Genomic DNA, 25,207 nt, shown 5'->3' with positions numbered 1-25,207 from the left:
AGTGCGATGTGCTATTTATAGGTTATGAATTTCATCATGCGTCTCGCTAGCCAATCACAATACTGAGCAAAGGGTCTGAATACTTATCAGCCAATCACAGTACAGCGAAAGACACATTTTCACGACGGATGGGTCATGGGTCCCAACCCCACTTATAGGAGCGGCTACACCGCTCAAAAATGTTTTCTAAATCCTAACAGTATGTTGCTATATCAGTGGTGCTCCAACTTTTCCAAAATGATATGCATTTGGCCGCGGACCCCCATCTCAAAATACGTTGTTCCAGGGACCCCCAGAAGAACAGATCAGAGTTAAAAATGTTTGCTTCAAAACATACTGTATACAGTATATTCAAGATTTGCACAAATGTTCCAAGATTTTAAAAGAAAATAGCAGATCTACAAGCTCATTGCGCGGCACAAGCTTGTATTTGTCAAATTGACCGGCTTCATCGGGAATCGGGCGCTCTCATTTTGCTAAGAGATACGTTGTATAGTTTAATGGATATTCATTTATTAGTGAATTAATTTCCTAAAATCAAAGCGGCACGTATCACAAACACGGGATCCGATCAACACCGAATTCGAATTGCACGTTGCACGGCCTCCGACGGTATTCCTCCCGGTGTATTCCTAGCGTCCCGGCGAGCAGCGTCGGCGCAACCACACTTTGCAATTTCCCAGAATTGCTAATATTCTAGTTGTCTCCGCCAGGAGACATTGTTTTCACTTTCCACATGTCAAGCTAACATTGGTCAAGCCTCACGTGACACGTGACAATACGGTGAAATAGTGTGATCTGATTGGCTAGTGACGTATAGCGGCCTATAAATACATGTGTCACTTTGAAAGAGTCTTAGCCTCTTTCAAAGTGAGGTAAGACAGGAATAATCACGAAATGGCTGAGAAATGGCGGATACTGTAACAATTGGATAGGACACTTACACAGACAGGACAGATAGGACACTTACATAGGACACTTACATAGACAGGACGGATAGGACACTTATACAGACAGGACGGATAGGACACTTATACAGACAGGACGGATAGGACACTTATACAGACGGATAGGACACTTGTGTCATGTTACTATGACACAGTAACATGTTCTATTTTTTGTAAGAATTAGAACATAAGAAGTAGAACATTCCCAACATTCCCAAGTCTGCTGGCGGAGACTTGTGCTCCGAGGAGCACTTTTTCTAGTTATTGTTGTCATTCATTCGACTTTAGTTTTAAAATTACTCTGGAAAGACAGTCAGTAACGATGCAAGTCAGGAACGATGCCAGTTGGGAACGCCCCCCCTCTTTATGCAATACCCGTTGTACCCGTCTGTCTGTATCCCTTTTATGCCCTATATGGACGTCTCTGTATCTGTCGGTCTGTCTGTGCTCCTTTTATGCCGATAATATGGAGATATCTGTCTGTCCATGTCAGTATATGCCTATAAATGGGCATATCGGTCGGATTCTGGACAATCGTCTTTCAGACCGACTTGACACCGGGCACTGCACTCCCTCAGGTCCTCGCCTCCGATATGTGCACCGAGTTTGCCGTCGGTCAGTCAGCTGGCTCTCTAGATACGCCAAGGACAGATTCACTCACACACGCATGCCGAGATTGTGCGCATTTATAGTAGGATAGCTGTGACCTATCCATCACTGTCACTTAGGCTTTGGAAACCTATTACTAGATTGCCCAACATAATGCCATTTCAGTTCAGCAGTATCATGACAGAACATAACCTTGCAGGCTGTTCAGTTAACGTGCTGAATTTGAATCCCCTTCGACTCTGCTTGGTGCCATCCTGCATTCACAGCATGCAGGACTAGAGCTTGTTTCTTTGAATTCTCCCATGCATTTGGGTTTCCTCTACCTGCTGGTCCTGACTATACACTCATGAAAAGGACAGTCAGCTTTTGTTCTGGGGGGGGGGGGAGTGTATCACTCTATCACCTAATAGAATCCCCAAGCAGTCAATAAAATGGATGAATTATGTATGGCGCCGAGCGACAGGGAATTGACAGAGCATGTAAATCAACTGTCTTCAAAAACCTCCAAGCCATCTGTCTCTTCTGCTCCTTGTCTTCATTCCCTCATTTAAATATGATTGTGTTAATTATATTTACTTATGTATGAACCGTGTGTGTGTGTGTGTGTGTGTGTGTGTGTGTGTGTGTGTGTGTGTGTGTGTGTGTGTGTGTGTGTGTGTGTGTGTGTGTGTGTGTGTGTGTGTGTGTGTGTGTGTGTGTGTGTGTGTGTGTGTGTGTGAGGGGGGAGAGGGGGGGCAAGTTTGTACTGGGATTGTAACAGGACTATGGTCTAAGCTCCGCACGCACACACGCATGCCCGCACACACACATTCAGTCACTTTCGATGGCCTTGGGAAGTCCTTGTACTGTAGTGAGTGAACAACAGAGCTGGGCGGTGGATGTTTCAGCTGTAGTGAATTTCCACTTAGCTAGCCTATACAGTATATTACAACCATTTTACGTTTATCAACACCTTGTTCTTAACGTACAGTACAGCATGGTCTTTACTCTGGCATGTTTTTGCTCATACCCACTTAGCCATGCATGTTTATTAGTAGCAATACACTGTCATTCTTAGGTGTGTGTGTTTGGGGGGATTACCAATCGCTCCTCACCAAAATGATGTGATGGAAAATATTCCATAACAGTCCTGGAGAAATGTTTCAAATGGGACTTTAATCGCCCAGTGCTCAGTAAAGTTGTGCGATCCGCTGTGTTGTGACAGCTCCTTCAGCACAGCACACGTTGAGTCAGTGGTTTTATCGTCCTTTTAAAAGACACTTCAGTTGAGCAAATGCCACAGACTTTTCAGCTAAACTTGGCATCCAATGGAGGTAATCAACAGTGATTACACTGTTGCCTGAGGTGACTTTCTGCCAGAGATACTCAAAACTTGAACCCGTCTCGCTCTCACAGATGAAAGCACAGTAGCAACAACACTATGAAACCTCCGCCCTCAACCTATCACTGTGATTTTTCACTGTTTTTCCAAGTTTGCACACACTCTATCCTCAAACCAATTCAAGGTTAACTGCTTTCTTAAATAAGAAAAGCACCTGAGATTTGTTGCTATAAGACAAATACAACAATGAAAGTGCACTTTTCCACTGTGACACTGTGTAACCCATCAGAGACACTACCCATCAATGTTAATGGCTTATGATTGTTACTGGCTCTTTTGTTCAGCATCACTATTAGTAGGATTGATTGCACGTTTCCACCCGGTTCTTAGCTCCCACTGCCCCCTCAGCAGCAAAGTGATTGTGCTATTATTGGTGTTCCAAGTGCAAGTAGACGGTATAGAAGCACATTATGTTCCACGGTAGTTGGTTGGTTGCCAAGCAGGAGTTGAAGTGTCACCAGAAGACCACAAAACATGATGGCATTTATCTAGTTTGGTGTTAAAGGCATGTGTTGGAGAATTGCAGAATGTTGTTTAGGATGAGAGAAATCACCATTTTGATACTTATTAGACATAAAGACAATTTTCATGTAAATAGCCGGCAGCAAAGATACTGTTTTCTTTCAGATAGGCATGGGAACTGCGGTTAGACTTGTATGGAAGAGCTCACGTTTCTTCCCTGCAAGTGGAATGATAGATGGCAGCAGTAGAGTGAGCTAAGGTAATGGAGTGCTTTCATTGCCATGTTGGAGTTGAGAAAACAAGACACGCAACACTGTTCTCTGTCAGTGGAGCATGAGAACTCTTTTTAGGCTGTCTCTCTGTCTCCATCACATCACAAAACACACATGCAAACAGACCAGTTCTCCTTCTTGTTTCCCCGCAAGGCATCTAGTGTCCTTGTCTTGCCTTCAGATCATTATGACACATTACAAGTATTTAATTTTGTAGTTGGAAGTCATCGTGTGTGTCTTACTTGCTTCCTCATTTACCTACTTTTCCCTCATCTATCTGTTTTAATGAATGAACTCAAGTGGTAAAATCTTATGGGCTATCCCCATGTGGTGCCTCTGGAGTCTGGACCATATACTGTAGAACTGTACAATACAGTAGCTGAAGGTTTGGGCACACCAAATCATGTTTGATTATTGAGATGGAGCACACACACACACACTCCCCCATGCTGTAGCATACAGCACATTAGGAAACTCACAATTATGGATATTATGCAGGTTAAGGAGCTGCAGGCTTCATTGTAATATGCGCCAATCAAAAGATTGGTTTAGTCTCGCAGGTCCTCTCAGGGCAAAAAAACAAAAACAACCAAATAAAGTAGGGTATGCAAGAGTTGTTCCCATTTCAGGGGCCCTGCAGCTTTTCATTATGAGCCAGAGGGAAACAAAACCGTTTTCATGGCTGATTCACTCGAGAAGCCGCAGCCAATACAATGTTGTTCATGTTGTTTTTCTTTTTTCATCTTCTCCCACCTTGACTTTTATTATTTTTACTATTTGTGTTTGACCATATGGCACATTTGGATGGCAACAGGTGAAAGCCAGAAGTCAGGAAGTTTAAAGGCAATCTGACCGCTAGATTTTGAGAAAACTGGAAACGAGGGCATAAGGCATAAGGCTGGTGCTAGAGGGAAAGCCATTGGGTCACCAAAATCAGTAAGCCATTCTTTCGGGAGATTCAATATGCACAGATAATTCCATGGCAATCCAGCCGGTAAATTGTGAGATATCTTGTTTGGGAGTAAAATGTGTATACGTGGAAATTCTTATCCTAGTTTGCTATCTGCCAATTGTGAACAGAAAAGATCTGTTCCCTTTTCAAAGCTGTTCCATAATGCATGGCACTGATTACCAATCCAAAGGGGGAAGTTCAGTTCAAGTTCACTCTCAGCCGCAACACCTGGACCTTAATAGTTAGCATTCACAGTGCAGGCAAGCTAGCACTAGCAGAGATGGGGACAGGGAGGAAGGTGGGTCAGGAGAGAGAACCAACAAAGTTTATAGTTCCCTACTAACTTTAGCCGTTAATGATAAACAGCCCCTTTTGTTGTGACAGTTGTGATTCCTCTTTGTGCTGCTGATGGCATGGCCCACGTCCCAGCAGCACTGATTGCTCTCTAGCAGCATAGCCTACTCCATCACCGTACGCACGCAACACACAAAGGAGATATGCAGGCAGGGTACTGTTGCCCAGGAGTACTGACCAGACCAGCAGCACATAATACAGAAGGCTGAGTCACCTCTCAAACTAAAACTTTTCTATTCCCCTGTCCCTCTGTATCGTATGAGTGGTTGGGACAAGCTTAAGGCTACAGCGTAGAAAAATGGAGAGGCTTATGTTGTAGCCTTCTGAATACGTTTTTGATCACATTTTCTTCTTGCTGCATACTGGGGCGGGACTACAGGAAGAAATAGTTCTGAATTAAACGTGACTGGCAATAATTGATTTCCTTTCCAACACTTTGGCAGTGAATGGCACCATTTTATTAGGGGTGTAACAGTACATGCATTCATATTGAATCATACCGTACAATAGGTCCATGGTTTAGAACTCATTTTGAACCAAATAAGTTCAGGGGTCCTTGGGGGGGTTCCAGGGGGTCCCCAGCAAAATAAGTTTATGTAGCATCAAAATCTGTTTGACCATTTTAACCCTATATACACTGATTATTTGACAATATTGTGAGCTTGTAGATCTGCTGTTTTCAAGTTTTTTGGAATAATCTATTTTAACATTTTAACAACACAAATCTTGTATGGGGGTCACTGGCACAAAAAGTTTGAGAACCACAGTCCAAGACCACAGGATGAACAATGTTTTGAGTGTAACATCTTGAAATCAATGTAATTAAAGTTTGTATGAGAACATTTACTTGATAAGCAAACAAATAAAGAACAATAAGCACAAATAACTTCGATAGATTAAAAAATACATATTTTCCATTTAAACCCTATTCAAAAACACCCGGCTCATTGTGAGCTTGTAGGTTTGCTATTTTTGAAACTTTTGAAACTTTTGAAAATAGTCACCTAATGACATGCCCAAAATGATCGAAAGTGGTAAATATCAGCTGCATAATTTCCGATACAGATGTTGTAAAAAAAAAAAAAAAAAAGAAGGAAAAAAACAATACAATAATGGCTGATATATCTGCCAGACTCTAGAGTAAAACCTATGTACAACTAAATAATATCCAATAAATATATAGTGTGATAAAAACACACTGACTAAGATTTATATCACAGTGCTGATGATGCAGTAGTGAAGCAATACACACAATGATAATAGGGTTTGCAAGTGTATACATGGTAATTGGACAGTTACAACCATTTAGCAGTTGCAGCCATGAAAAAACAAAACAACACATGACTGAAACGTTGTGTGCATCCATTTTTATGCAACATTTTTGTAATGTTTTTTCCATAATATCTTTTTTGTAAATGTATCGCATTGTAAGGTATAAAATAGGCATTCTATTTGCATTTTATAGTGTTGCTTAGCTTGATGGGTCACATTGGGCAGCCAGCACCATTTAAGTAGTAGGGCATTAGGGATGGGTATTGGCACAAATATGAGACCCTACTGAGTCGAGATGATTTAGTTTGTATTTCTATTAAATGTGAAATGTAAATGAAAAGTACATTTTCTCAGGTATTTATTTTTCTTAACCATATCAAAAATGTATTGAACATCACATTGGTTCAGTACAACATACTGTACAGTAATACTGTATTAATTAATTTAGTGTTGCTTGCTAATAATGGTCGACACATTAGCATACCACCAGAGTTTTTCTCAGATGTATATTTAAAAGATTAAAATGTTATAAAACACTATGACAGAGACATGTGTGATTCTATAAATAGAATGTATATCACAGTTTCAAGATTTACACATCAAGTCCATGCCCGATGAAGAGAGATTGAGGCCAATTAGCAGCATCTCACCCAATCTGCCGAACACCTTCACCTCATTGGGTGTCTGTGTGCGCACACATGCATTCATCTACTACTCTTCGTGTGAATAAAAAGTGACAGCGAAAATTATGAGATGATTAAACAGCTCTTTGCATGTGAATACTGAATGATGTATTTTTAATTAGCACCCCTCTTACCTGCGCATCTTGGCAAGGAATCGGCTAATGCTCAAGATGGCGTATTCCTACAACAAGGAACCTCATTTCAATTTGAAAAGAAGTAAATGGCAAACACCTTGACAATGGTGCTGTGCGCTTCTGCAACTCTAAGACCCATTCAGCTCAAGCCCGTTTACCTCGGCTCTTTCTTTCTGTCTTGATAATGGCCACTTTTCTCATTCTGTGAAGCACTTTAGATTTAGCAATTGGCCCTTAGATCTGCTTATTATAAATGTATCCAGAAATTGTGCAGTAGCTGTTGAGAATGTGTCTGCCTTTTTCATTACAATGGAGCCTATTGACCTCCTCCATGGTACAGTACATGCAACACAAAAGGCCATGAATCTATGAATAGATGCCCAGCTCAGTGACTACATTTGAATGCGTGTCTCAGTAGACAGGGCTTTTACATGTGGGGCTTTGCAATGAAAAATAACCCATGGCCTTTAGCTTGGCCTTTGGCATTTCTGTCTTGTTGTGTTTAGCAGTGTGAGGAATCAGAGAACAAATTATAAATACACAGTACAAATCCGGAGTGTTGATTTACTTAAGGGTACATTTTTACACACTCAGATTTTAATTACGTCTGTGTAATCTTAAAGAACCTGTAAACCATTGCTGGCCCTCCCTACAGTATGCTTGTGCTTTGTTACGCATGAAACCAACCAGGCGTGCGAACGGACGCTGCTTTTCTTCCGCTCCATCTTAATGAATACAGCCGTTCTCACTCTTTTCCTCCCCCGTTCTGGGCGGACTTTTTTTTGGTCTGTGCGCATTGTCATAGAAATGCAAATGCCAAGTTTGGCAAGAACAGTCACGTGCAAAGTGCAAACCTGCGTGCACAGTAAAGCATGTTTCCGATGTTTTTTTGGTGGGTTTGGCTCATTACAAGCCCTATGATATACAAGCCCTATGCTGCACTTCCCCCTACTACCAGTGATGTCACCCCAGTGACAGCAGGTAGAGAGCCACTCCAATGCCCCACTCCAGGATACAGACAGACAGATGGCCCCAGGGCCAATTCTGCCAACAGTCTGAGTAGAAACCAGTGAGGGAGAGAGAAGGAGGGTGTGAATGGAAGTCCCAGCTAGTCCGCACTTTGTTTAAAGACAGTTCAATAGCTGGCAGAAGGGTTGCTTTCCGCAGAGCGCCTTTCACTGCCTCTGCGTGTATCTCCACCCCTGTGGCAAATTATAGTGGCTAATCTTGCCGTCCTCTGTCACTGCACAGTATAATTCACTTGCTTAGCTCTCTCTGTAATTTACCCTTCTTGAGCCAACCTTGTTGTCTTTATATCTTTCACTCTTTTTTTGTCTAAATGCACTGCTTTTTTATTGATTTCGTTTTTTTTCTTTCTCCTCAATGGGAGGTGTAGACTGCTCTCCCTGGTGGCCTGATGGAGAAGCTGACAGCTTGGGCTGCTTAACATGGGGTTGTCAGAAGAATAGGGTTCGCTGATAGAGCGTGAGGTTAGAGTTAGTTCCGGGTGTAAATGGTTATTTTAGGAGTTCCCTGGTGGTTCAAGCAGTTACAGTAGTTCTGTAACCATGTACAGTAACTACAATAACATGTCACAAGTTTGAGTTCTACCTCAAAATAACCTGAACTATGGACAAACTTGTGTCTGGTTCATGATTTCTCTGCGTGCAGGATTGGTGTGTTGTGTGGGATTGTGACTCTTGAAACATTCCAAATCACTGTCTATGTCATAGTTGTGTCAAATTTAAGATTATGCACCCGCAGCTGGCACTGTGTGAAACTGACGTCAATATGCCGACTGCCCCTTGAAATACGAAGTTGTTTTTGTAATTAATAAAAACAAATGTCGGGTTCGCTGTCAAATCAATGTGGGATGAATGTTGTGCCATGTCCATTTAGCGTAGAGTGACAGTCTGAGGTAGGCACAATAATTTCATCTGATGAAAATGTAATATTCTTCCTTCCTACATGCATGTAAGGCAGGAGTTACAGTACTTTGATATTCAATAGGTCAGGGTAAAATGTGTAGGCTTATGACACAGGATTAATTTGTAGAACCACAGAGTTACAAGCCCCCCCTCTGCACATGAAATGGAGGCTGTTATATTTAAGAGAAAGAAAATAGAGAATTAAATGAAATGTTGGTTTGTTTCATTCTGCAAAACGAGATCTATGTAATAAAGGATCCACAGTTCCTCCAGTGAAGCATTAAAGAGTGTCTTCATAAATCCAGACTGAGGCAAGGTACAGTATATCAGCAGAGAAACAGTGATGTTCTCATTCCAGAACTCGGTATTATCAAAATGGGTTCAAAACATCCCACATATGGTATCAGCTGACGGCTAAGTGCAGGGTTTACTAGGTTTTGCAGTGTACTCAATAAAAACCCTGAGTTACGCTGTTAAACTAAATGTACGGTTTTGAAATGCGTGTATGTTACTCATTTATCTTTGTTGAACCTTGAGATTTGTTTGTCATCTTCTCTTCTTCCGTTTGTGTTTTGCAGTGTGGGTCGTATAGAGGTGGTGGGAGGGAGCAGCCTCCAGATCACCAGTCTGACAGAGGATGATGCTGGTCTTTACACCTGCATGGCAGACAATGCCAACACCACCATCGAAGCCCAGGCCCAGCTCACAGTGCAAGGTATGACTGAAGCCATCGACCTACACGCTCTGCAAGTTATATTGCGGTCAAAACACTACATTCATGCTACATGTAGGGAGTCTCTTCCATCCAGTAATTTTTGCAGCCACTCGCTCACCTGGACTCTCTTAGATACATTACATTACATTACATTACAGTCATTTAGGAGACGCTTTTATCCAAAGCGACTTACAATAAGTGTATTCAACATAGGTAGGGAACGAAAACTACTAATCACCAGAAGTTTTAAGTACATTTCCTGCAAAAACAAGCAACCAAGAGTATACCTAGCGCTAAGGTAAAAGTGCAATATATCAGCTACCTACTTTCTTAAACAGATGAGACAAAAATGGCAAAATCAAATGAGCACGAGCTAAAACAAATAAGTGTATCGACTAAACAAGATCCAATAAAACAATACAAAAATAAAACAAGAGTTCGTACAACTAGTTAACAACAAGTAGGCCAGGCAAAGAGGAAGGATAGTGTTTCCTGAAGAGGTGGGTTTTCAGCCTGCGGCGAAAGATGGGCAGTGACTCTGCTGTCCTGACATCAGTGGGAAGTTCATTCCACCACTGTGGGGCCAGAACAGAAAAAAGTCGTGACCGTGTCGATCGACCAGAAGGACCGTTGAGTGGCGAGGGAGTCAGTCGCCCCGAGGTGATACAATCACAACAGAGGGGAGATGGTTTCTGGGCTTTACACAATTTCCTTCCTTATCTACTGGTACGTAACTCTACAGTAGGTCGATTCTATTAGTCTCTGAACAAGCTAGACTATTACATTTGCATTATTCTTCGCTAACATTTAGTTTTAATGGGCTAAATAAATCAACTGCCAGATATATGGAAGGTTTGGTGTTGATGAGTATTAATTACTGCTCCTCTGCAAACATTGACCACTGTTTCCCCATGTGAACACAGACTAATTGTCTCTGCAAGGCTTCAAAAGGCACTAATTTGCTCAATATTTGGGAATAGAAAAATAGTTTTCACAGTATGTCATTCTGGCACTCTGATCCCAAAATGTTTTCTCCAAATAAAAATGTAATTAGCCTTACATTACATAAACCAAGATTATCCAAATTGGAACGTTGTGAGAGATGGTGAGTCGAATGGATTTTCTGCTGTCATCTCTTCTTTACTCTACTGTCACGTACTTCTGCCACGTTGCAGGACACAAAAGCAACCACTAGTAATTAATTGGGCTGCAACATATGATTAACCAATTAATCAATATGTTATTTTTCTGATTATGCAATTTATTTAGACCTTACAAAGATGATAAAATAAGGCAATACAAAATGATGATAAATGCTCATCGTAAGTTATCTGAACTCAAACCAACATCTTGAAATTTCTGAATATGTCATGCATGCAATTATGCAGCATTTTGGTGAAATAGTGCATAGCACTTTATGCATTTTTACATGATCACTAAGCGGATTATTTGATCACTAACATTTTATTCTATTATTCATCATTTCACACTAGACCCAAATTATTTTCCATTAGACAGTTTAGTTCTTTAATGCTGCTGTCTCACTAAAGGCTAAATTATACTTGATTGCATGACCCTTTCAAACAAGTGTCACTCGACAAAAATGACTGAATATTTTTAACTGAATAAAATGTCAACATTTGTCGAAAGGGTTGTTCAACAAAGTATAAATTAGTCCTAATGCCACCACATAATTTACCTCATTAAACACACACATGCACAAATGGCTGCATTATGACAGGGCAGGGAGAGCGTGGGTGTGTATTCCAGATAATGTGACTCCACAGCATTTTGTGCTGAGGTTTAAGAAAAAGGTTTAGAGCAGTGAAGCACTCAGTGAAGCCTCAGCCTCCGTGTTTCACACATTTTCAGTGAATTCTGTTCCTCTCTCCCTGCATCCCCCAGCATCACACTGCCTCCACTCCCTCACCTCCCTCTGTTCAGTACAGCTTGCCGGTCACTGGAAGACCAGGTTTCACCCATCTTCTCTCTCTCCATTAATACTGTATGCATCTGTTTCCCTCAATATCTCTACTGTTGCAGAGGGTACTGCAAGATATAAGGACTGTATTTCTAATCGCTGGCTATTATTGACCGTCGCAGAGTGCTGGCAGGCCCGGAGAACTTTCCTTAATCACCTAACTTATTTATGGTGAATAGGCCCTAGTATTTATAAGTATTATTATGAATATTATAACTATTTATTATTACTATTTATTATTATTACTCTCCGCCAGGAGAGTATTGTTATCACTGCGTTTTCACTTTCTAAACATGACACACCGATTGGTCAAGCCTCACGTGACACGTGAAATACTGTGATCTGATTGGCTAGTGACGCCACCGGGCCTATATATACATGGCATCACTCTGACAGTGTCTCCGCCACTGTCAGAGTGAGGTAAGACGGGAACCATGAAATGGCTGCATGGCTGATTCATAATTGGCAGATAGGACAGATAGGACATTTATATAGACAGGAGGGATATGACATAGGACACTTATACAGACAGGAGGGATAGGACACTCACACAGACAGAACGGAAGAGGACACTTACCCAGACAGGTTGGATAGGACACTTACATATACAAGAGGGATAGCGACCTATAAATACATGTGTCACTGTGATAAGCCAGATTCCAATACCGAAAATCCGGCCACTAGCTCACTCCCAGACCTTCGAACCGGAAGTAGTCAAGTAGTCGCGGTCCAATTGTTCCTATCTGTCTTATTGGACAGATAGGACAGATAGGACACTTATATAGACAGGAGGGATATGACACTTACATAGACAGGACGGATAGGACAGGAGGGATAGGACACTTACACAGAATGATGAACGGAAGAGGACACTTACCCAGACAGGATGGATAGGACACTTACATATACAAGAGGGATAGCGACCTTCGCGACCTTCGAACCAACACAAGTCTTCTGGCGGAGAGTTGTGCTCCGAGGAGCACTTTTTCTAGTTATTATTATTATTACTCTCCGCAGGAGAGTATTGTTTTCACTTTCTAAATATGACACACCGATTGGTCAAGCCTCACGTGACACGTGACAATACGGTGAAATACTGTATAAATACATGGCGTCACTTTGACAGTGTCTCTGCCACTGTCAAAGTGAGGTAAGACAGGAACCATCACGAAATGGCTGCATGGCTGATACATAATTGGCAGATAGGACAGATAGGACACTTATATAGACAGGAGGGATATGACACTTACAGTACACAGACAGGACGGATAGGACACTTATACAGACAGGACGGATAGGACACTTACACAGACAGGACGGATAGAACACTTACACAGACAGGACGGATAGGACACTTACATAGACAGGACGGATAGGACACTTACAGTATACAGACAGGACGGATAGGACACTTACAGTATACAGACAGGACGGATAGGACACTTATACAGACAGGAGGGATAGGACACTTACATAGACAGGACGGATAGGACACTTATACAGACAGGACGGATCGGACACTTATACAGACAGGATGGATAGGACAGTTAGAACATAAGAATTAGAACATTCCCAACATTCCCAACACAAGTCTGGTAAGAGTGAGGTAAGACAGGAACAATCACGAAATGGTTGAGAAATGGCGGATACTGTAACAATTGGATAGGACACTTACACAGACAGGACGGATAGGACACTTACACAGACAGGACGGATAGGACACTTATACAGACAGGAGGGATAGGACACTTATACAGATAGAACATTCCCAACATTCCCAACAGCGGAGAGTTGTGCTCCGAGGAGCACTTTTTCTAGTTACTCTCCGCCAGGAGAGTATTGTTATCACTGCGTTTTCACTTTCTAAACATGACACACCGATTGGTCAAGCCTCACGTGACACGTGAAATACTGTGATCTGATTGGCTAGTGACGCCACCGGGCCTATATATACATGGCATCACTCTGACAGTGTCTCTGCCACTGTCAGAGTGAGGTAAGACGGGAACCATGAAATGGCTGATACATAATTGGCAGATAGGACAGATAGGACATTTATATAGACAGGAGGGATATGACATAGGACACTTATACAGACAGGAGGGATAGGACACTCACACAGACGGAACGGAAGAGGACACTTACCCAGACAGGTTGGATAGGACACTTACATATACAAGAGGGATAGCGACCTATAAATACATGTGTCACTGTGATAAGCCAGATTCCAATACCGAAAATCCGGCCACTAGCTCACTCCCAGACCTTCGAACCGGAAGTAGTCAAGTAGTCGCGGTCCAATTGTTCCTATCTGTCTTATTGGACAGATAGGACAGATAGGACACTTATATAGACAGGAGGGATATGACACTTACATAGACAGGACGGATAGGACAGGAGGGATAGGACACTTACACAGAATGAACGGAAGAGGACACTTACCCAGACAGGATGGATAGGACACTTACATATACAAGAGGGATAGCGACCTTCGCGACCTTCGAACCAACACAAGTCTTCTGGCGGAGAGTTGTGCTCCGAGGAGCACTTTTTCTAGTTACTATTTATTATTACTATATTCAAACCGTCGGACTCAGACCATCCCCACGGGTCATAGTATTTATGGGTAGGGTATGATGCCGCGCAGTCGTAAGACTACGTCACACTGGCGTTGTGTCCATATTCGGGACGATTATCTCTTCGTCATCGTCGCCTTGGTAACATATACCGTTCCTCTTATAGCCTCCTGCCCAGTATTTCTCTGCAATCTCTGTCGAAAGTCTCAGCCTCTGAGCACACACACGCACACACACATAATATAGGATTGATTAGCACTCCTTGTGAGGTTTTCGAAAGGCATAGGTCATTGTGAATAATGTGTGGTTATGATTGTTTTCCATGTCCTAGGCTAGAAACGGTTGACTGGTAACACTAAGATGCTACTGACAATGTATTGTTGTGTAATCGATTTTCCTTTCCCATCAGAAAATCCCTATGTGTTTAAAAGACACTGATCCAAGTCTCCTCTTGAAGACCGTGGGGCTTATTTTTCTGCATTAAAAAGGTGGTGTTTTGGGTTCACAGTCAGTGGCTTCTCATAAAACCTGCGCTACGCATGCCTAGGGATTCGGGAACGGTGCACCAATGTCAGCCCAGGATTTGATATGGGAAAAGATGGTCAGGTTTCGGCCAAGAGAAAGATTGAGGGGCCTTGAGGCAGCTGGTGCTAATCTGTTGAATTAGAGTCTCTAGTTTGAGGTGTGTAGCTGCAGTTACAAGTAGATGTGGTTACACACGTGAATGTGAGTCATGCCTGTATGATTCGTCCAAGATGGGTTGATTTCTGATGACCGAATTACTGGGCCTTGTCCCTAGAGCTTTTCGTGATTTCCCATGACTGGGGATTATTTTATTTTTTTTGTAGACAGGGTCTGTAGTTGTTTCTGTATCAACATGGGTAGGACAAATGTCATGGCCCGAACATGGACATTTCAACCCCAAAATGTGCAACCCCCGAATTGAGACATACCTAGTTTCATTTCATGTTTCTAATGTGTCTCCCTCTTTACCCGACATAGTCAAGGCAGATGGCCACACATCCTAGTAGAGTCTGGTTCTGCCTGATGTTTCTTGTTCAACAGGGAGATATCCTTGCCACCGTCGCAAAATGCTTGCTCAGGGTGGGGGTTGGTGTCCTCTGCTCTATATGTAAAGTGTCTTGAGACAATTTATTGCGATTCAGCACTATAATAAAATTGAATTGAAAATGTTGTCTCCGCTTTAAATTCGATAATGACCCCACTAAGATAAATGTATCCTTGTGTGTAAAGAATGGAACCAATCTCAGGCCAGGGGATTGAATATTGTGTCTCTGCACTCTTGCCTTCACACACATGTGGAAGCACTAAATGTTTGTATGTATGTTCTATTGAGTGTGGCTACGCTGCAACATCTCACCCTTTATTAGAGCTGGCAAGAGGATAAATGAGGCCAGAGGAGGCAGCAGCTTTTGATTATGGCCCTGTTGACTGGGACACCGCCCAGATCTGGACTATGTGTGCTTGTGTGTTTGTAGGACAGAAATAGTTTCTGTGCAAACATATATGTTTTGGAGTTTATATTGGGCTTAGGAGTCAGTGGCCCTCATTTATCACCGCCTGGTGCTATCATTCCATCAGTATGACTGTTCTTTCCATGTGCGGCTCACATCCAGGAAATGCTTGAGCCCTATAAATGTTTTGTCACCTTCCCATGTACTGAGGAAACAACCAAAGGCAAATTTAGTCTATTTTTTCCCTTTTTATTTTTCTTTCATTTTATAAATGGACTAGAATAATTAAAATTATTATACTCCTATCCTAATTTTAGCTAACAGCTCCAGGCAGACATTTTTCAGTCTTGTGTAAATGGTTCGGCAAATATGTCAGCCCTGACTTATGTTATTACAGTCAGTGATTGTAATCAAATGTCAAGCCTTTCACTGTTTATGCGAGTAGAAAATATTGGCAACTTTAATTGAATTTAGACATTGTGTCAAGGCTATAAGCAAGGAATTCAGGAGTGTAGCTTTAAACCGATCTAGTTCACTGACTTTATTTATTTATTTATTGTTCTGATATAGATCAGTATAGTTTGCTCTAAATGACCCTGTAGAGGAAGAGAATAATTTGATAAGGATCCCGGGGAGGTTTCAGTCTGTTGTTATTATGACACACCATCTTCCTGCCCTCTCCCCAGAGTCACAAATCACTGACAGGAATGAAAAAAGGGAACTTTCCATCAGCTATTAAAAGCACAATGAGGGAAAACACACAGCCCATTTCCTTGCTTTATGGAGAGGTGTTGTCTCTATCAGTGGAAGTTGGGTGGAGAAAATTAATGGTGGGTGCATGTGTGTCTGCCCTTCAGAAATGGATAAACACCTGCAGTTTTCTTCCCTCTTTGTTACATTTTTTGGATGAAGTGTACATTGATTTTAGAGCATTTAGGTCATGTTATGTGAGAATATGTTGCATCCATGCTTCATTCTGCCAGTGCTTAGTGTGTTAGACATGAAAGGGCCAGACTTTTGCGTTTTACATGCTAATGATGCTGAAGGGCTGCTTAGATGTTGTTCATGTTTACCGGTATTGATCCAAAAATAGTTTTGCAGCCATGCTAATAATAAAGTAAATTCAAATTCATATTTTTGCAGGAGGACATTTGGCTATTAAAAAACCCACTGTGCAACTGTGTCTCAGCTGGTTGGTCAACATAAAAAAGTTAATAAAGAAGACGACAGCTGAGAAATCAATATTTGACACAGCCCTACATCAAGTGGGGCAGGAAGTGAAGCTTATTCTAATGCCGCAAAAACGCCGACATTTAGAATAGAAACAACGGCTGCTGTAGGAGCGCTAAAACGGTGAAACGCGCCCGTGAAGCGTGAATTTTACTCCCCGCTCTGACAAAATGGTCCCGGGGGGCACCGAGACGGGTCGTAGCACCAGGCTCCACGAAGGGTTAATCCGCCCCTGCTCACATACACCAACTAAGCTCCACCGCCAAAAGGCATGGCAAGAGAGTATGTTTTGCCCCCTGTCCGTCCGTCCGTGTGTCCGTGTGTCCGTCCGTCCGTCCTTCTGTCTGTGACCAGCTAATCTCCACCACCGTTGGCCCGGTCGCTGTGAAACTGCGCACACACACTCCCTGGATGCCACAGCAGAACCTCTGCCCACACATTTTTTGATATTGCTCCTACAGATTTTGTCCAAAAAACACTCAAATCGGTACACCGTATCTCTATGGTCATGTGATCAACACGGATCTGTCCGATTTTCCATATTCCATCCTGATTGGCTAAGATTGGCTTCCAAACTTTGCAGGATTGGTTTGTTTTGAACAAAATGCCTCAAAGCATGAACGCAGCATGCGATTTCCGTGAAGTTTTCCACGTAGATTCCCACTTTGCTCAGGAAGACATTCCATTTGAAAACTTTCAAATCAGCCTCTTGGTGGTGCTATAACAGGCCGATTTGCGTTTTTACCTATAACTGCACCGATCTGCGTGAAACTTTGCACGCACACTCCCTAGAGGCCAAGGAAAAACCTTTGCCCTGCATTTTTCAGATATGCCTTTTAGAGCTTCACCAGGAGGCTGACTTTTGTAAAACAATTGTTTTGCTCTTACTCCTTCAGATTCTGTCCAAAAATCACGCAAATCAGTACACAGTATCTCTATAGTCATGTGATCAAGATGGATGTGTCCGATATTTCATATTCCATCCTACTTGGCTAACATTGGCTTCCAAAGCTTGCTGGATAGGTCCGTTTTGAACACATTTTCTCAAATCATGAACGCAGTATACGATTTCCGTAAAAATTTGGCACACACATTCCCACCAGGCCGAGGAAGAAATGCCACCCTTTTCACATTGACCTGTTATAGCGCCACCAGCAGGTCTAATTTAGCAAACCACTTTTTTTCGAACAAAGTGCCTCAAATCATGAATGCAGTACTGATTGCCGTGAAAGGCCTAAGAATAAATGGCACCATTTTCACATTGCCCTATTATAGTGCCACCAGGAGGCCATAATAACCTACCTGACCTGGCGGAGACTTGTGCTCCGAGGAGCACTTTTTCTAGTTCCACCATGTTTTTTGGCGGGCGGGTAAATGTTCTGTGATTTGCATCAACTGGTATTGATTATGGATCACACATCATAACATGTTGCTCGGTGACTGGTGGCTCACGCTGAGGTCAACTTTTACCTGCTCACTCACTCTGCTCACTCTGGGGCTCCTGCTGTTTATCCCTACTGCCTCCTACAGATACTGTAGGAGCGTAAATACAGCATAGTATGACTGTAGCGTGAGTGTTGTAGTTACTCAGCCCCTTCCCCTTCTACCGCACCAGAAGCTGAGAGGTTTGATGCAAAAATGTCTGATGAGCATTCCACTGTTCACTCATGTGCAGAGAGTGGGATTCACGTCTCCCTGCCCTTTGGAGTGAGACCGAAGGCAAGGTGGAAGCTGAACATCATGTTAATTTCCAACACTCCAGCAGCCATGTTGCTTGTTAACACATTGATGTTGTGTTCCAGCTAAGCCAATTGAGACACTCAAACACCAACCTTGCACATAAACTCTAGCGTCCCTATTCTGGGCTTTTCATAATAGGTGCGCATTCTGCAGAAATATGTACACACTAACAACGCGTAGCGGCTCTACAAGCTCACAAATTATGCTTCACATCCAATGCGTTTTAGACATTTGGTGCAGAGGGGGAAAAGGACGGGACCAAGTATAGACCCTGGGTAGATACAGCCATAGTAGATACATACTGTGCAATATAAAAACAAAAATACATAATAATATACAAAATAAAATGCAACATAAGATTAACAGATGTACAACGCAGTGTTCCAGGCTCTGATTGAGACAATTCCCAGCTCTAAGTAAGTTCAGACCATACATACATAGTCTTGAACCATTCTAGACCTGTCTCGACCTATATGTGCTGTCAGACACGCTGTTAGAGTGTTCCAAGTTCTGAAACAGAGATTTCCTGGCTCTTAAATTGTGTAGAAACATAAACCATTATGACCATAATAGTAGTAGTATAATAACAACAACAGTAATAATAATAACTGTGTGTGTGTGTGTGTGTGTGTGTGTGTGTGTGTGTGTGTGTGTGTGTGTGTGTGTGTGTGTGTGTGTGTGTGTGTGTGTGTGTGTGTGTGTGTGTGTGTGTGTGTGTGTGTGTGTGTGTGTGTGTGTGTGTGTGTGCGTGCGCACATTTCAACATCACATCAATGAATCATTCATTACCTTCATGAAAATAACAGTACTGGGTTCATTTTCAAGGGAATGAACACGGCGCTATCGACAAGGAAGGTCATATAACCTTAATTATGTTTACCTCTGGCTGTAATTTGCTTCCAGAGGCTGCTCAGCTTTGCACAAATAGATACCTAGTGGCCCTTATTATGATAGCTGACACTGATAGCATGGCTGTTTCCAACACGTTACCATATTCATTATTAAAGTTGCCATGTGTGGGCGTGGAATGTGGATAGTGGCTCAGCCAGTTAGTGCACAGACCATTTGTTCTTTGTGAACTGCAAGGACCCAAGTTGGAATCCGACGCCCGGTGTTTTCTCACATGTCTCTCCTCTCTCCCCTTGCTTCCCTACCTCTCCCTCTACGCTCTCCTATGTAGGAAATATAGTTTAAAATGCTGAAAAAAATAGCACCAAGTTATACGCTGTGTGTTTGCTTTTCACCACTTAGCTTCAGTAGACTTCTAATGAATGTTTTATGTGATGGAAAAAAGGCTTGATTTATTAGATCGGTGAGAGACACTGGACAACATATTGTGTGAGGAGACAATGGACAACATATAGAAGCACAATATGTTTTTTACAAAGAGCATGCTTAACTTACTAGTGATTTAGGAACTCATTCACATCTGTATGTTGTGAGCAAAGACCTTTTTTGCTGGAGGTTCTCGTTACCTCAAGATGCAACAGATACCCGTCTGTGGCTCTGCACAAATAGCTTAGGATGTGAATGCCACAGAAACATCAGCCAGCCTCAGTGAAAGACTTTGATACTGCAAACTGTGCCTTTTTAAAGCTGCAAAAATCCTTTAAATATCATTCTCAGACAAGGCTTGCCTTGTGGCAGACTAGACAACAAGATATTGAGTTGACACAAACATGACTACCCTTTCTATCACTTCTGTCTTCAACTGGACAAAGCACTGTTGTCTGTAGTCTGTTCTACAACTGGGAAACGAGCATCAAGCATCTTAAATGCTTTACTGCGGAAGCTGTTGGTTTTGATAGGGATTAAGAATAAAGCCGTTATCTTGGGAAGAGCAGTATTGGTAATTAGAGTGTTGTGCGCTCCACTTGCCCTCAGAGTAAACCCCGGGTGCCCGCTGGCTTTTGTTTGGCTCCGTAAAGCTAATGGGACTCTGGTCAAACTGTCAAAATAGTAACAGGTCTTTTTCAATTCGGATGCTTTGCCTCATATTTAACAGTTCTAGTACAGTACTGGTCTTGGTAGACCAGTGCCGTAATATGATTTTCTGGGCTTTGTCCAGTTAAAAGAGGTGTTGAACTTTTGTTTATTGACAAACTGGCTGAAGTTTCAACATCTTAGTTTTCTCTTATATTCAGTTCAACCTAAGGGTCATGATGTGTACTGTAGAGTTGCGAGCGCACACACACACACACACACACACACACACACACACACACACACACACACACACACACACACACACACACACACACACACACACACACACACACACACACACACACACACACACGTATCTGGGTGCACCTAGCATTTGACTTTTCACATATTCAGCTGGAAGCAGCCATGTAGTTAGTTTGATCTCACACACACACACACACACACACACACACACACACACACACACACACACACACACACACACACACACACACACACACACACACACACACACACACACACACACACACACACACACACACACACACACACACACACACACACACTCTCTCACACACTCAGATCACCCCTCTTGAGTCCTGCGGCTTCTGGGCCCCCTGACGCTTTATTGGTATATTTAGGCGTTTGTGCTCATTGCCCAGTCAAATAGGTTCCAAATGTCTGAACTCCATTTAGAGGAAATGGTGCGTGTCATCATGGAAAGACAGAGCGACGGCGGGCTGAGTTCGACACAGAGGTGAGGTGACAGATGTGAGATGTTATACTGCAGAGATGGAGGGACGCCACAGATAAAGCAGAATAAGGAAGGAGTTCAGGAAGAGATGGAACATGATAGAGACTGATTTAAGATAAGATCCCTGGAGGGAAATTCAGATGTCATACCAGCAACAGCAGTGAGATGAAACACACAAGATGTACAGATACGCGTAAAGAACAAAACAAAGATAGATAATTTAAAAAAATCTACCGATAAAATAGTTGCTGGCACTAGATCTCTAGACTGGATCTCTGAATGATTGAAAATATATACAGTCAGTCAGGAAATACTGTATAAAATGTACAGTACAGTGAATACTGAATACACACACACATCCCCCCCCCCCCCCCCCCCCCCACGCACACACACACACACACACACACACACACACACACACACACACACACACACACACACACACACACACACACACACACACACACACACACGCACACGACAAGGAAAGTAGAAGAATCCAGACAGAAATATGAATAGCATAGTGTCAGTCAGAATGTCAGAAGGCACATACCCAGACAGAAATGCATTCACTGTCCTTCATCTTCCCATTGCACAACTGTACACGTGTGCGCGCGCACACACACACACACACACACACACACACACACACACACACATTGATTTTTACTACCCCCTACCCCCCCCCCCCGCACACATAAATTGATTTTTACTACCACACGCACGCACGCACGCACGCACGCACACACGCACACGCACACACACATTGATTTTTGCTCTCTCTTCTTTGCGCCCTCTCGCTGACACACCAAGGGTTTCACTTGGTTGCAAAGCCACTAGAAGGAAATATCCAGACCCCATACTGTGAGCCACATTATTCACCACTCAGTCAGAAATCCCTCAGCAGGGAATATGCATGCCTGCAAATATAGATAGAGAGACACACACACACACACACACACACACACACACACACACACACACACACACACACAGTTGGCCTGGTAATGACCACTCACTCCAGATGTTTTACTGTATTCATTTCCATCACTACCTCCATCAGTGTTCCATACGATGGTCCACAGGGGAAACATTTGTAGAATGTCATTAGCAAACACGTGACATGTGGCATGTTTGCTGTTTTAATAGCTCTGCTGCATTAGCATTACACATTTAGCATTGAGAAATTGAGTTCAAAACTTAGATGAATAGACACAACAATATCCAAGATAGGTGTCTGTCTCCCAGGTAGGCTGGTTATAAGGAAGTCATTATGGATAAAGACTAATCTGCAAAGTAACGGTTGATCTTGAAGTAAATTAACCATAACCAATTATCCTGCCAAGTAGTGGACTTGAAACTATCTCCTTAATCTGCAGGATAAATAAATAGGACCTTATCCTCTATCATTATCAACATCTAATTAGCCAATGTGAATTGGATGCTAATAGGAAGCTATCGCCACGCCCAGAGGTCAGTGGTAATGCTCAACATGCTGGTGGTACAAATGTTTAACTATGGTGGTTAGTGACACACTGTTTATCAGAGAGCACTTGGAAGTTGAAACACACCTGTACACTGAAGACTGCACACACAATCACATACCTTCCATATGTGCATGCGGACGAAGACATACTGTACATACAGATATTACATACACACACGCTGGGGTGACTCAATTAATTGAATAATCAATAGACAACACCAAATAAATTAATTATATTTTATTTACAATAACTTAATTTAAGAAATGTCAAGATAACTGTTTGGGTTCAGATGATATGTGATGAGCATTTACCATAATGTGTACTATTACCCTCTTTTAATATTATGATATTTTCTAAACTAGAAAGGTGCGCACAGTTGAGTGCAAATCTCTGCCACGAGCCATGCCTTAGAATAATAGCGATTGTTTATCTAGAGCCATGAAAGAGTAGCGCATAATGTGATTACTGGCTGTACATCATTTCTACTGTCTTTCTCTCTCTCTCATACACATTCATTGTGTACTTTTCTCTGTCTGGGGTATGTGATGAGAATCTTTTGGGGTTTTACAGTATGAAAGGTCATGGGGCAATGGGTGGCAGGGTTATGATAAAGGATTGTCATTACATCACTATGGTGCAACCAGGGAGACGGGCTGTGTGGAGACGAATCTTTGGACAGTGAACACAACACATTGAAAAGTAGCATGGCAGGTTATCCTCACTAGGACAAATATTATGTTACAATGCTGTAGCCTAAAGGCTTTACTCAAGTGATTGCGCGGGGGGAGCAGTAGGGTTTAAGTGTTTTGCTCAGGGACACCTTGAGACATTGCCGGGGCTCGAACCTAGGACCTCCTGCTTCCAAGGCGTGCTCTCTATCAATTCAGCTATGGCAGCCCCCATCTTGGGATGGTGTCTAGAAGTCACAGTCCACGTGACTATTTTGAGTTCAAGATTCTTATGGCCTGGGGACAAAAACTGTATCTGAACCCAGAGTGAACAGTTCATGGCTCTGCTTATATACCCACAGAGACACAAATACGCTGCATATGCCTGTTACAGTGACATCCTGCTTTGGTCCTGTGCTCACTTTGACCTCCTCTGTTTGTTTGCCCTTTGTGTCTCTTCTTCTCCATCTCTTTCTCGCTTTAGTTTCTCACTCTCTCACTCATGTATCAAGTACTCTTACTTGATTATAAACAGAACTTGAAAGATCTGCAAAATGCACAGCATAACAGAGGTAGTTGGTTCTGATTCTGTTTGATCCTCTTGTGTCATTATCTGCTTGGTCGATTCTGAAACGCCCTCTGTTTAAAGGGTCAGAGTTGTGTGTGAACAGTGTTTGATATGCCTGGTTAGTTCTGACAACTTCTGTATTGAATTTCTGATGAAAATTCACACACCCTCAGCTTCTTTGTTCCACCTTCACCCCAAGCTTGATTGTGTAGTGTGACGTATGAAGAATTATGACAAAAACCTGCTGTACAAGTTCAAGAAGAGTGGCAATGACTATGTACAGTAGCTTTCTGCGGGAGGCTACCTCTTCCAATTTAGTTTCTGTCAAGTAGCCACTGTGAGGCGACTTGTCCCGCAGTGGTCAATGTGCTGACAACCACACACATGCACACACAGTAAACGTCTCTCTGTCTTTTCTCCCTGTTTCCCTTTTACAGTTCCTCCCGAGTTTGTGAAGCGGCCGGCCAACATTTACGCCCGTGAGTCCATGGACATTGTCTTTGAGTGTGAGGTCACTGGTTCCCCGGCTCCCACTGTCAAATGGGTGAAGAATGGTGATGCTGTGATCCCCAGTGACTACTTCAAAATAATTGTAAGATCACACACACACACACACACACACACACACACACACACACACACACACACACACACACACACACACACACACACACACACACACACACACACACACACACACACACACACACACACACAGAATATGCTGTACATATAAACTTTATTAGTGATGCTCTCTTTACAACTGTGTCTGGCTTTACATTTTTTCTTACTTTTGTTCCTGCTTTCTCTCTCTCCATGTCTGCCACCATCACCCTTTCACCTCCATTAGAAGGAGCACAATCTGCAGGTGCTGGGTCTTGTGAAGTCCGATGAGGGCTTCTACCAGTGCCTGGCTGAGAACGATGCAGGCAACATCCAGTCCAGTGCCCAGCTAATCATCTTGGAGCACGGTACGCTAGTCATCACGGGAGGCCAGGTTCCATTCCACTGAAGCCTGATTAAATACTTAGTTGCTTGCCGCTCAGTAAACAGCAGATCTACAAGCTCACGA

The 25,207-nt window shown here is 42.6% G+C and overlaps 1 protein-coding gene across 4 annotated transcripts in view; it reads left to right on the top strand.

Annotated features, from left to right (window-relative positions):
* The window catches only part of LOC311051728 (neogenin-like), a 178,326-nt gene that overhangs the window by 103,059 nt on the left and 50,060 nt on the right, over positions 1-25,207 (top strand). For all 4 annotated transcript variants that reach the window (XM_084066345.1, XM_084066344.1, XM_084066343.1 and 1 more), the window contains exons 5-7: positions 9,573-9,709; positions 24,573-24,727; positions 24,986-25,106. In XM_084066345.1, coding sequence (XP_083922471.1) covers positions 9,573-9,709; positions 24,573-24,727; positions 24,986-25,106 — 413 coding nt within the window. The remainder of the gene's footprint in view (positions 1-9,572; positions 9,710-24,572; positions 24,728-24,985; positions 25,107-25,207) is intronic.

The sequence above is a fragment of the Gymnoscopelus microlampas genome (genome assembly GCF_963454915.1).
Source record: "Gymnoscopelus microlampas genome assembly, chromosome: 1".
In the NCBI taxonomy this organism is placed as follows: Eukaryota; Metazoa; Chordata; class Actinopteri; order Myctophiformes; family Myctophidae; genus Gymnoscopelus; species Gymnoscopelus microlampas.
Note: the sequence above shows the minus strand (reverse complement) of the source record. Positions and strands in the feature narration are given on the sequence as shown.